The sequence below is a fragment of the Petaurus breviceps genome, unplaced genomic scaffold (assembly GCF_028583685.1).
Source record: "Petaurus breviceps papuanus isolate PSGF00001 unplaced genomic scaffold, PetGlider_PUasm1.0 64, whole genome shotgun sequence".
Lineage (NCBI taxonomy): Eukaryota > Metazoa > Chordata > Mammalia > Diprotodontia > Petauridae > Petaurus > Petaurus breviceps.
Window position 1 is genome coordinate 20538 of NW_027186428.1, and position 13319 is coordinate 33856.

The window sequence follows — 13319 nt, forward strand, 5'->3', positions numbered from 1 at the left end:
GACTCCAGGGTCAGTGCTCTATTCACTGCGCCACCTGGCCGCCCCTACTAGGTTTTCTTGGTTGCTGTACACAGACCAGCATCTTACGGAGCTTATAATCTTTACCCCATTGTTGTTGCTGTAGTTTGCCCTTCATTTTCAAAGAGGACCAGTACCGGTGATGTCTTGATGCGTGCATGTACTGGACTTTAGTGAGGCAGAGTTTGCACAAGATCGTCAGCTGCGCTCTCGCTTCCAGAGTCATCCAAGTCCAGTGGCAAGACAAAAGTCAGGATGATTAGCCATGTGAAGTGGATGGTCGGCTTCTTCAAAGTCTGACCAAGCTGCTTCCTTTTGTGGATGCTTCCTATCTCTCTAAAAACACTCTAGAATTTTGCCAGGAATTGAAGTCAAATTCACTCATTCCCCACTACTTTGCCCTCGTCTTTGAATATGAGATGAGCAGAGGAGGAAGATGTGTGTTCTTAATTTCATACCTTCCCAGAAGCTTGACCCCCTGATTGTCTCTCTGGGAACTTGTCACTCTCTTCCTATCTAATGACTTTTCAGAACTGTCTACAAATATATATAGACCTATCCATCTTTAAAAACAATAACCTTTCACTTGACCCTGATTTCCCTTTAAGCTATTGTTCTGGTACCTTTTAGTGCTAACCTTTGAGGAAGACTAGGCTACACTCAGCTGTTTCCACTTCCTCTCCACCCACTCACCCTTCAATCTTTTGAATTTGGCTTCTGACCACCACTTTATGGAAATTTCTCTCAGAGTTTAGCAGTGATCTCTTACTTGCAAATTCAATGGCCTTTCTTTTCTCAGTAATCTTCCTTGACCTTTTTACAGGTTTTGATACTAGTTGGCCACCTCATCTTCCTAGATACTGTCCCTACCCCACTCTGGCTTTTTTGACCCTGATCTCTACACTCCCTCATCCCTCTCACCATGGTTCAATGGTCACTTCTTTGTAGATGACACTTAAATCTACATATCCAGCTCTAATCTTTTCCCTGAACTACAGCGCTGTATCACCACCTGAATGCTGGATTATTTTTACTTTCAATTGGTACCTCAAACTAAATACATCCCATATTAAACTCAATCATCTTTTCCCCTCAACCTGCTCTTCTTCCTAACTTTTCTATTTTTTTTTTACACCACTTTTAACTGCCATGGTTTTTAACTTCAGAATCTTATTTGACTCTTTCCTTGCCATAGCTGTCCCCACCCCCACCCCATTCCATTGTTATTTTTAAAGTTAATTATTTTTAGCTTTCAACATTCACTTCTATAAGATTGAGTTCTAAATCCCTCACCCCCTTTCCTCCTCCCTCCCCAAGATGATGTGCAATCTGATATAGGCTATACATATACTTTCATATTAAACATATTTCCACATTAGTCATGTTGTAAAGAAGAATTAGAACCAAAGGGGAAAACCAGGAGAAATGTTACAAAAAATTTAAAAAAAAAGAGAAAATAGTATGCTTTGATCTGCATTTAGACTAGTTTTTTCTGTGGATGAAGATATTATTTTCCATCATGAGTCTTTTGGAATTTTCTTAGATCCTTGTATTGCCAAGAAGAGCTTTGCTAAGAAGAGCTAAGTCTATCAAAGTTGGTCATTGAAAAATGTTGCTGTTGCTATGTACAACGTCCTACTGGGTCTGCTCATTTCACTCACCATCAGGTTGTGTCTTTCCAGGTTTTCCTGAAGCCCGACTGCTCATTATATCTTATGGAACAATAGTTATTTCATTACGCTCATATACCACTTGTTCAGCCAATCCAATTGATGGGCACCCCCTTAATTTTCAATTCTTGGCTACCATAAAAAGCTGCTATATTTTTGTCTGTGTCCTTTCCCCGTTTTTATCTCTGGGATAAAAACTTAGAAGTGGCATTGCTGGGATATGCACTTTTAAAGCCCTTTGGACAGTTTCAAATTCCTTTCCAGAATGGTTGGATCAGTTCACCACTCTGCCAATAATGCATTAATGTTCCAGTTTTCCCACTATCTTCTCCAACATCTTTCATTTTCCTGTTGTCATATTAGCAAATCTGATAGGTATGATGTGATACCTCAAAGTTGTTTTGATTTGTATTTCTCTCATCAATAGTGATTTAAGGCACTTTTTCGTGACTGTAGCTAGGTCTAATTTCATCTTAAAACTGCCTGTTCATGGAGGGTTGTATATTCTCCTAAAGCAGGGGCAAACTGAGTAGTACATGAAGGACTTATAAAGTCCCTTGGTGCCCAGTAGTTTTAGCTAAGTATACAAATACTTAATGTTCAATTCCTATTGATTCATTTCCTTATCTGTTGAGACCCATTTCCCCATCCTTCAATGACCTCTGTACCCAACTCTGTCAACCTAATTCAGAACATTTCCTAAATCTATCACTGATGGAAATGAACACAAGTCAAATGCAGTTAAAATTTCTGTGGCAGTCAACTGAAAATCTTACATTAAGTTGACAGATTTAATTTGTTCACCCAACCAAGGGTTACCTACCCTATTTTTCTCTTCTGAAGACTTTGCCTAGGAGATAGTTCAGATGACAGGAAACTTTTCTAACAGGGAGATATTATAATTAAGATGAATCCTAAGTATTTGTAGCTATGAGTTTGTACTTAATACTGGAATTAACATCAGAAAATCATGTTACATCCTCTGGTTCACACAGAAACAAACTTGAGGCAAAAATGCGAATGGACTTGCCCAGTTAGTCACACTTGGACAAAGGTCTCCAAAGCACATTGTCTTCTGAGGGATTGCCCTTTAAGAAAATAGGTGAAAAAGCAATGCCAAAGATGGAAAGGGGAAAGCAGACCAACTTAATGAGGCACATAGTTTAAAGGTACTCTGATTTGAAGTTTGCCTCCAATTCTTATTTCCCTATCTGCAAATTAAGGATAAAACCCTTCATGAGGGAAGTTACAAGAAAATAAGTAACAGGACATAACAATTTGGCCATTAAAGGTATTTTAGTCGAGATTTAAGACACCACACTGCTCTAATAAATTGAAATTGTATTTTTCTTAAATCATGGCTCATGCTGATCCAAGTCAATGTTGTTCACCAGAAGCTACATAATCTCAGGAAAGGAAGGGGGACCACTTGCTTAGTCCTAAACAGAGCCTAACTTTATAGCCTGTTTTAAGTTTAGGTTTATAAGACACTTTCTTATTTTGCAAATTCAGAAGCTACATTGATAAGATTTAAGATTTGAACCCAGGTTGCTCCCAAGTTTAATGCCATTTATGTCAAGATTCCACTGTAGAATCACCCAAAATATAGGAAAACATACTCTATATTTCCACCATCTGTATTATCTGTTACTATATCAAAAACCCCACCGTTACAACTCTAAGAGGGAAGGTACCATTAACACTTCATTGTTTATAAGCCATTTACCAATAGTAGAGTAGCCCCATGACTCCTAAACACTAACTGCTGTAAAATACTGCCTTAAAATACCAACACAAGGTGATTTCACATTGCTTCACATTTAAGATTTTGAGTATTGTGATAGAGCATGACCAATTTTCACATGGTTTCTGTCATCAATAAAATATTAACATGAAATCCAAATTCTACATTTCTAATTCTTTTTGTCAAAGGCAAACCTGGCTTAGAATGTAGTGTAGCACTTGTTTCTAATTCACTATTTGGTATAGGTGTAAGAGAAGCACCAGAAGTTGGTCTTTTTTCCTACTTACATGCATTCAATGAGCAATCACTGCTATTTTCATCTTTTCAAAAATCCAACGTTGATTTCATGCAAGCAATACAAATACCTTCTTACATTAACTGCACTCTAACTTCTAGTTGCTCAGAGATGAGCCATGATGTAACTGATGCTCAGCATCGAGTAACAGTAGGAGAGGCAAAATAGGCTAAAGTCAAATTTAACAAATTCATTAAAATGTAATACTTTTAACAAATTTTTTTGGGGGAAATTTAGCTACTTACGGCTTGGCTTCTATGAAGATTCAATATTTCAAGTTCAGATTAATAGAACTACCCATAAAAAATGCTAAACAAGCCATAAAGTTTTTTCCAATCTGTTGGATAACAATCTGGCTACTTTCCACTCATGTATGTCCCTATTTTTTACCAATGAAAGTTTAAAGAAAGGAAACACGCACTGTATATTTAATTCTAAGAATGTAGTATAATACAGTATACTCATTCAACTCTGGCTTTGGAAAACTAAGGTTACTCCCACAGTTTCTTGGTGTTAACACTTTTATTTTCCTAGACTTCAGGGTTTTATACATGCAAAAACGGATGGAATAGAATGGAACTCAATTCTTTTAAATATATAAAAGACAATTTTATAAACATTTTAAGATACCTCAAAACAGTGTATTTTAGAGACCAAGGAGTAATTCAATTCCATTATTCAGCTTTTTGTTACATACTGTATTCAGACCACAAGAGTGTTAGTGAGTTAACATTAGATTACAATGTTTGGACATATATTAAGGATATTATTTCTCCCTCCCTAAAATAAAACCAAAGTAAACTACAATGATTACTAGTTCTTGCTTGAATGTCTAAGGTATCACAGTATTGATTATACTTAGAAGGGAAGAGAATCCTAAACCTCCCCTTAAACAGCATGTTCATGCCATACACATTTTTTTAAAAAGTGATTTAACAAAAATAAAGAGAACATATCTGAAAATATACATCAGAGGGAATGAAGACATCAAGTATTTTCTCAACACCTTATACAAAATAACTTATTCAGACTAGTCTAGGAAACATGCTATAGTTCCATGTTTTGGAATGCTTTAGTCCACTTCTTCCATGCGCGATGTGTCATCATCTCCTTCAAGAGGTGGCATTTCCTCAGTTATAGCTGCATTGGTTTCTTCAGTAGTTGAATCATCTTCATCAATTCCTATTTTTAAAGACCAAAAAAGGGCCCAGTTTTAGAACTTGTTAGCCTAGTTCAAATATACAAAAGCTTTTAAACATTTAAACTTTCTTCCAAAATATTTCACAATTCATTACCCATTGAAACCTAGTCAACCTACCAAGACCAAGTTTGATCATCCTGTAGATTCGATTGGCATGTGTCTGGGGATCTTCCAAACTGAACCCAGAAGACAACAGTGCGGTTTCATACAATAAGATGACCAGATCTTTCACAGATTTATCATTCTTGTCAGCCTCTGCCTTCTGCCGTAGAGTTTCAATTATGGAATGATCAGGGTTTATCTCCAAGTGTTTCTTTGCTGCCATGTAACCCATTGTTGAGTTGTCTCTTAGTGCCTGAGCCTTCATTATTCTTTCCATGTTTGCTGTCCAGCCATATGTGCTTGTGACAATGCAGCATGGGGAAGTAACCAATCGGTTTGATACAACTACCTGAAATGATAAAAAACAAAACCCCCCAAACATTAATACGTTAGTTTTAATGATGAGGTTACACAACTTGAGACCACTAGGAAATTTTAGTTAAACATGGTCTCAATTCAGCTTTAAAGTATGAAATTATTAAGACATCTTGCTCAAAGTTACTCTCAAACATGATTCAAGTTCTTCCAATTATCTATCTCAGAAGTTATGGTGATAGCCCCAAGACACAGAAAACTTCCCTACCTTTTCAACTTTCTTTTCCAGGATATCTTTCATAATTTTGCAAAGATTCTCAAACTTTGCCTTTTTTTCCTCCTGTTTCTTTTTTTCATCTTCATCTTCCGGGAGTTCCAAACCCTCTTTGGTTACAGACACTAAAGTCTTGCCCTCAAATTCCTTTAGCTGTTGCACACAATACTCATCGATAGGTTCAATCATATATATTACTTCTAAACCATGCTTCCGAAGACGCTCAACAAAAGCTGAATTAGCTACTTGATCCTTGGTTTCACCTGAAAAAGAAAATTCATATGACACAGAACCTCTCACAGATGTTTTATTTTATTGCCTGTCTTAATTTTTTTTAACTAAGATTTTAGAATCTCAAAATTTCAAGATACTAAAATAAAGCATCCAAACTTACTGAAAGACACTCCTACCAGGCTTAAATGAAAGACCTCCAGTACTTAACGGGAATAAGCTGGTTAAAAAGCTTCCAGATTACTCCCACTCACAAACACATTCACTGAAAATTAACAATGAGTGTTACCAATGCATAGATTACAAATGCAAAATATATTTAAGTAGTAACATTAATTTGAATTACCAGTAATGTAATAGATGTGTTTCTGGTTCTCCTTCATCCTCATGCAATAATCCTTAAGAGAAACCATCTCATCACCAGAAGCAGAAGTATAGTATCTCAGCAATTCTGAAAGTTTCTTTCGGTTCTGGGAGTCTTCATGTATTCCAAGCTAAAAAAGACAAAACAAAACTTGAGAGACTTCCAAATTTAACAGCAGAAAGACCATGCTCATCAAAAGTTAACTAACCTTAATGTTTTTAGAAAACTGCTCATAAAACTTTTTGTAATTCTCTTTGTCCTCTGACAGTTCAGTGAAGAGTTCCAAGCACTTTTTGACCAAATTCTTCCTTATCACTTTCAGAATTTTGCTTTGCTGCAGCATTTCACGGGAAATATTTAGAGGAAGATCTTCAGAATCCACCACACCTCGGATGAAATCTGAAATAATTTGATATGACCTTCAAATACAAGGTATTGAGAATACATGAAAAAAGTCCTCTAAACAAGGAGAAGAGATACACACCCCCCAGCACAAAAAAGCACTGGGCCTGTCTGTGGGTAGGAAAAGACCTCCTACTTCAAAATCCAGCCTCAAGAGATTTGACTCTGAGCAAATCACAATCCTGATCTGCCTCAAGTGTCTCCAGTTACAAAAAGTGGTTAATCTACCTCACAAGGTTCTCATGAGAATGAAATGAGCTTAAAAGAAAAAAAAACCATGTTTAATACACAGCACCTGGCAGTCATTATTGAAGTGGCATTTCCTTTCTCTCCTACTTACTCAGATATTCAGGAATCAGCTCTTCACAGTTGTCCATGATGAAAACTCTGCGCACATATAATTTGATGTTATTCTTTTTCTTTCTATTTTCAAATAAATCAAAGGGGGCTCGTCTTGGAACAAAGAGAAGGGCTCTGAATTCCAACTGTCCTTCTACTGAGAAGTGCTGTAATTAAAAAAAAAAAGAGCTTCATTAAAATCTACACACAAGCAGATTCTCTACAAAGGTGCACAGATTATCGTTCAATTTCTCCAACACTGTTCTTCATAGTGCAAATGTTAACTTGACTGAATGTTAACAAGATGGAATCAAAAGTTTAAAAATACAGTATATACCAAACTATTCACTGTATAATACAAAAGCTATACTAAACTTTCTTACTTAAGTGCCTATTACCACTTCCTAGGAAAAATTAGCTACTAGAAACTTACTTTCACAGCTAAATGATCTTCCCAGTCATTTGTCAAGCTCTTATAGAATTCACCATATTCTTCATTGGTAATATCATCAGGATTTCTGGTCCAAATGGGCTTTGTTTTGTTAAGCTCTTCTTGATCGATATATTTTTCTTTGATCTTCTTCTTTTTCTTCTTGTCACCATCTTTCTTTTCTTCTTCTTCATCTGAGCCAACATCTTCTATTTCTGGCTTGTCCTCAGACTCCTTTTCTTCTTTTTCCTTCTCCTGTTTCTCTTCCTTCTCCTCTGCTTCATCATCACTGACTTCTTTATCCCGTTCTTTTTCCACCTTCAAAAAGAAAAAGGTACAAGTGGTCATTTCAATGCTTATAATTAAAATGAATCAAGTACAGAAATAAAGTGGCTCAACACTATCATAAATATTTAACACATTTCCTAACAGGCTGGGATCCATTTACAGATATTATCTATATATACTATGTTAAGAACAAATAAGACCCAATAAAAGCTTTAAAAGAGCTTATGTGAATATTACAATAGTTCTGCTTATTACTATATACATGAATATAGTCATCAAAACAAATATAAAATTTATAAAATATCTCCTTTTGTAATCTCTCCTAAATTTTAAGGATTGACTGATAAGCTCCATTCAGAATTACAGTATTTCAAACTTACAAAAAGTGTAATTGGATAGCCAATGAATTGAGAATGCTTCTTCACAATTTCCTTTATTCTTCTTTCCTCTAAGTACTCAGTTTGGTCCTCTTTCAAATGCAGAATTACCTTTGTTCCTCGACCCATAGGTTCACCTAGAAGGGGGGGAAGTGCATGTGGGAGACATGTCTGATCTGTAATATTACCAGATCTTTAACATCAACCTATAAAGTGAACTAAGATGCTAATTTAATAGAATGCTAATGATTTTTTGAAAATCCTGTACCTCTGAAAAAATACCTTAATAGAAATTCAATGTGATGTGCAGAAAGCTTACTTGTAATTTTATCTTTGAGGATTAACTACAAAATTTCTAATGTTTCCTTCTCATTCTATGTTTGTAATAAGTTGCAGTGATACATTTACAATAAAGCATTATACAGACTGAGGTAGTTAAGAGTAATTATACATGTCACCGTTGGCCATATATCCAATCCATTCCATGTTATGAAACTGTTCTGGTGTTATTTCTCAGGCCTACCTTTCATAGCATCTTGCTTCTAGACCAGAAGCAACTTCAAAAGCTACCTAGTTCAATCAAAGCCTTCTTTTCACAACCATGAAAAACAAGGTCTAGTTAATTTGCCCATGGTCATAGCTTCAAATGTAGGTTTTGACCTCCTTCCACTGTACCAAAATGCCTCCCCCCTTTCTGCATACAGAGTATCTGACCTGTTTAATAATTTTGAAATCGCCTTAATTTTACAAAATAAAAGGAAGTCTTATTATGTACGTACCTACATCAGTCCTAACGGTGAATGACCCTCCTGCTGAAGACTCCCAGGCATATTGTTCATCATCATTATGTTTAGTGATCACGGTCACCTTCTCAGCAACCAGATAGGCAGAATAAAAACCAACACCAAACTGACCAATCATGGAAATATCTGCACCAGCCTGTAAAGCTTCCATAAAAGCTTTGGTTCCAGACTTTGCTATTGTACCAAGATTGTTGATTAAATCAGCTTTGGTCATTCCAATACCAGTATCCACAATGGTAAGGGTTCGATCATCTTTGTTTGGAATGATGCTAATGTTCAGCTCTTTCCCAGAGTCTAGTTTACTTGGATCTGTCAGACTCTCATACCTGATTTTGTCCAGGGCCTACCAAGAAAAACATGTTCAAAAATTTAAACCATGAATTTAAACAGCTATACTGGAATTTAATCTAATTTCAGTTAACAGAAAGAAAAACTTACATCAGATGAATTTGATATTAGCTCTCTCAGGAAGATCTCTTTATTAGAGTAGAATGTATTAATGATTAAAGACATCAACTGAGCAATTTCTGCCTGAAAGGCAAAAGTCTCCACTTCCTCCTCCTCCATGGGTTGGTCCTGGGTCTGCGTTTCCTCAGGCATCTGTAAGAATATTGTTATCAATTAGTCAAGCAATACCAATACCTATGTTTATTAAATAATTTTAAATTAAAAGCTTTTTCATATGGGTTTCTGACAGATTAAAGCAACTAAAACTAGTACTATGGTAGAAAACAAAATGAGACTAATAATTCATTTGGAATCATGTAATTATGTGCCTTAATTTATGCTTCAAGGGGAACACTTTAAAAACAGGGGCCAAAGACTGATCCAATTACATCCTGTCCTTTAATTATTTAAGAGACTACCACCTCTCTAGCCAGATTAACGCTACAAGGCTCAACTCATTAAGAGGATAACCCGTCCTTTACAAAGGAAGGAAGGTAGGGTAAAGAAACAAGCCAGAAACCTCGAATTCTGAAATAATGCTAAAACATCAATTCAATTCCAATTAGGTATCTAATAATAATGTTTAAACCGCTTGTTAATTAAGAACTGTAGATAGATAGGAGGTTAAAATCAAGTTTCACATTTCATAAAGCTTACAATATATGGGGTGGGGGATGAGGAATCGAAAAAGCAAATACATTTTTAAAAAATCGATTAAAGAGGACCAGCACACCTCCCACAAAGATTTTCCTTTTCCAAGGTCCCTCCCTCCTTAGTCTATCACCAAAGAAATTGGCAGGCAAATCTGCAGTAAAGAATGGATCTTAAATCCCCCGTTGATTTATAAAGACCGAATCTCAGGGGTCCCCTCCGAGCCCCCCCGCCCCCCCCCCCCCCCCCCCCCCCCCCCCCCCCCCCCCCCCCCCCCCCCCCCGCCGGGCCCCCCCCCGCGGGCGGGGGGGCCCCGCGGGCGGGGGCAGCGGCGCGCCACGGGTCCCCGCCCCCCCCCCAACCCCCAAGCATCCTCCTCGGAATTGGTGGGGGAGGCCAACCCCCACCATTATTCCCCACCCCGGCCCCAGGTTTTACAGGGGCGCTCGCCTGGTCCACTGCCCGGGGAGGAAGGAAAAATTGGGATAAGAGATGGGAAGGAAAAAGGGGGGGGGGCCTCCGGCCCTGGCGGGGGCCAGGGAGCGGCCTCTCCCCCACCCTCGGCCACCCTGAAGCCCGGGCAGGTTCACCCCCTCCTTCCCCGTGTGCCCACGCCCAGGTCCGTGTTGGTGGAGCCGAGGCCTGCAGAAGGAGGCTGGGGGGAGGGGTCTCACCTTGGCAGAGAGAGCAGGAGCCCAAAGGCTTCAGCTGGCAGCAAGACGAAAAGAGGAGCAAACTGGCGCGCGGCCGCCCCCGCCCGCCCCTTATATAGAGTCGGGCACTCCCCGCCTCAGCAGCGCCTTTTCCAGAAGCCTCCGGAACCTTCCGGAAGAGGGTTCTCGAGCCCTCCCCAACCGCCGCGGCCCCCCGCGCTTGCGCAGAGGCTCGGAGCCCCAACCCCCGCAGCGAGGCTCCTCCTTTTCCCCCCTCTCAGACCCTAGTTCTTTCTGTCTCCTCCTTCTCCCTCTGCCCCTCCCAGCTTCTTTCCCCGTTCACTCCCCTCCCCCACTGCGGGCTACAGAGGAGGAGGAAAAGGGATGCTGGGCTTGGGCTGGGGGGCGGCGTGCCGGCTTAGCATGATCCCTTCTGTGCACCCCCCCTCCCCACTTCTCTGCGGCCCACTCAACCAACAGCACCCCCCCAACCGACTGCGCTCGGGCGCGAGGACAGCAGCCAAGCCGGGGGGAGGGGGCGCGGAGACGCGCTCGAGGAGCGGGGGCGAGCAACGGCCTCCGGCCCGCGCTGCCGCTGCCTCAGCCGGGCCCCCAGCCGCGCTCGCGCGCTGTTGCCATGGCTTCCCGGCACCTCGTCTTGCCTTGTTTCCCCCGAACCCCCCAGCACTGCCGTCACATTAATCATCCGCATACGCAGCTAGTCTGGACCTGCTTCTGCTCACAAACCTTTACAGGATTTAGAGCCGGAAGGAACCTTGGATCTTTGGCTAGTGGGCCCCCCCCCCCCCATTTTACAGATGAGGAAACTGAGGCCTAGGAAAAGGAATTCACTTGCCTAAGGTCCGCGCTCTCGAATCCAGAGCTTTTTCCACGGCACCAATAGTCTTCTGAGTATTTAACTGAAATCCCTCGGTCTCCCATCCTTTAAAGATGGGTGTTGCACAAGCTTGTATCTCTCCACACTCAGGGAGTTTCTGACCCACTCCCAGGCCTTCAATTATCGCCTCCGTGCAGTTGACCTCCCAGGTTTTTATGTCCACCCCCATCTTTCCCCAGAACTCCATTTCCAGCAGATGAGCATTTCCACTTGGATGCCCGGCTGGCCTCTCAGACTACATATCTAAAAAAAATTTTTTTTTAATATAAACCCTTCATTTAAAAAATTTATTTATTTTTTGACATTCTTTTGAGTTCTTAGATTCTCTCCCTCCTTCCCCTCTCCACCGAGAAAGCAAACAATATGTCAATTGTACATGTGAAACCATGCAAAACATTTCCATATTAGCCATATCCCCAAAAAACAGTGAGAAAATTATACTTCAATTTGTACTCAGTTTATCAATTGTCTCTCTGGCAGTGGATAGCATCATGAGTCCTTTGGAATTGTCTTGGATCATTGTAATGATCAGAGTAGAAAAAGCTTTCACAGTTGACCACCATTATAACATTGCTGTTACAGTGCACAATGATCTCCCAGTTCTCACTTTATTTTGCATCAGTTATATAGATCCAGCCATGTTTTTCTGAAACCATCCCCTCATTTTCCACAGTACAACAGTATTCCATCATAACCACATGGCACAATTTTCTCAGCTCTACCCCTATTAATTAGCATCCCCCTAATTTCCAGTTCTTTGCCACCACAAAAAGAGCTGCTACAAATATTTCTGTACTTATAGGTCTTTTTCCTTCTTCTTTGATCTCTTTAGGATACAAAACTAATAATGGTATTGCTGGATCAAAAGGGTAAGAGTTTTATAGTCCCCTGGGCATTGTTCCAGATTGTTCTCCAGAATGGTTGGACCAGTTCAGTATTCTTACCAACAATTCATTAATGTACCTATTTTCTCTCATCCCCTCCAGCATTTGTCATTTCTGATAGGTATGAAGTGGTACCTCAGAGTTGTTTTATTTTACATTTATCTAATCAATAGTGACTTAGAACATTTTAAAATATGACTATAGATAGCTTTAATTTCTTTTTATGCAAATTGCTTGTTCATATTTGTCAATTGGGGGATGGTTCTTATTTTTATAAATTTGATTCAGTTCTCTATATATTTGAGAAATGCCTTTATCAAAGAAACTCGATATAATTTTTTGATATTGCTTCATTGTTTATAGTACCTTTTAGCAAAATGTAGTTTCCCTGATTACTTATTTTATTTAGGTCTATTTTGCTTTTGCTTTGAGACCATGATTGCAACCCCTGCCTCATTTGTTTCATATAGATTCTGTTCCAGCCCTTTTTTTAACCATGTGTGCTTGTTATGTTTCAAATCTCTTGTATACAACATATTGCTGGATTCTGCTTTCTGATCCATATTTCCTGCATCCTATTTTCTTCTGTTTATTTTTATCTTTCTTTTTATCCTGTCCCTCCTCAAAAGTCTGTTTTGCTTGACCTCTCCCATATCTCTTATCCCCTTCCCCTCTTATTTCCCTATTGAGTAAGTTACATTTATAGACACAACTGAGTGTGCATTCCTTCTTTGAACCAATTCTGATCAGAGTGAGGTTCAGGCATTTCCCCCCCCAATTTTCCCCTCTACTATAAAAACTCTTCCTTGTGTCTCTTTTATGTGAGAAATTTTTCCCCATTCTACCTTTCTATTCCCCCTTCTCTCAGTGCATCCCTCTTTCTCACCCCTACTTTTTGTTTTGTTTTTGGAAATCATCCTAGCATAAGACTCA

At 39.4% G+C, this 13319-nt stretch overlaps 1 protein-coding gene across 1 annotated transcript; it reads right to left on the minus strand.

Annotated features, from left to right (window-relative positions):
• Positions 1–4230: 4230 nt before the first annotated feature.
• On the minus strand, positions 4231–10803 carry HSP90AA1 (heat shock protein 90 alpha family class A member 1). Its single transcript, XM_069103724.1, has 11 exons — positions 10626–10803; positions 9292–9453; positions 8830–9196; positions 8054–8187; positions 7389–7703; positions 6957–7122; positions 6423–6613; positions 6197–6344; positions 5614–5882; positions 5046–5379; positions 4231–4909 (listed from the first exon to the last, which is right to left on the minus strand). Exons 2-11 carry the CDS (start codon positions 9451–9453, stop codon positions 4800–4802), a joined length of 2196 nt encoding a protein of 731 aa, XP_068959825.1. The 5' UTR covers positions 10626–10803; the 3' UTR covers positions 4231–4799.
• Positions 10804–13319: the final 2516 nt, after the last annotated feature.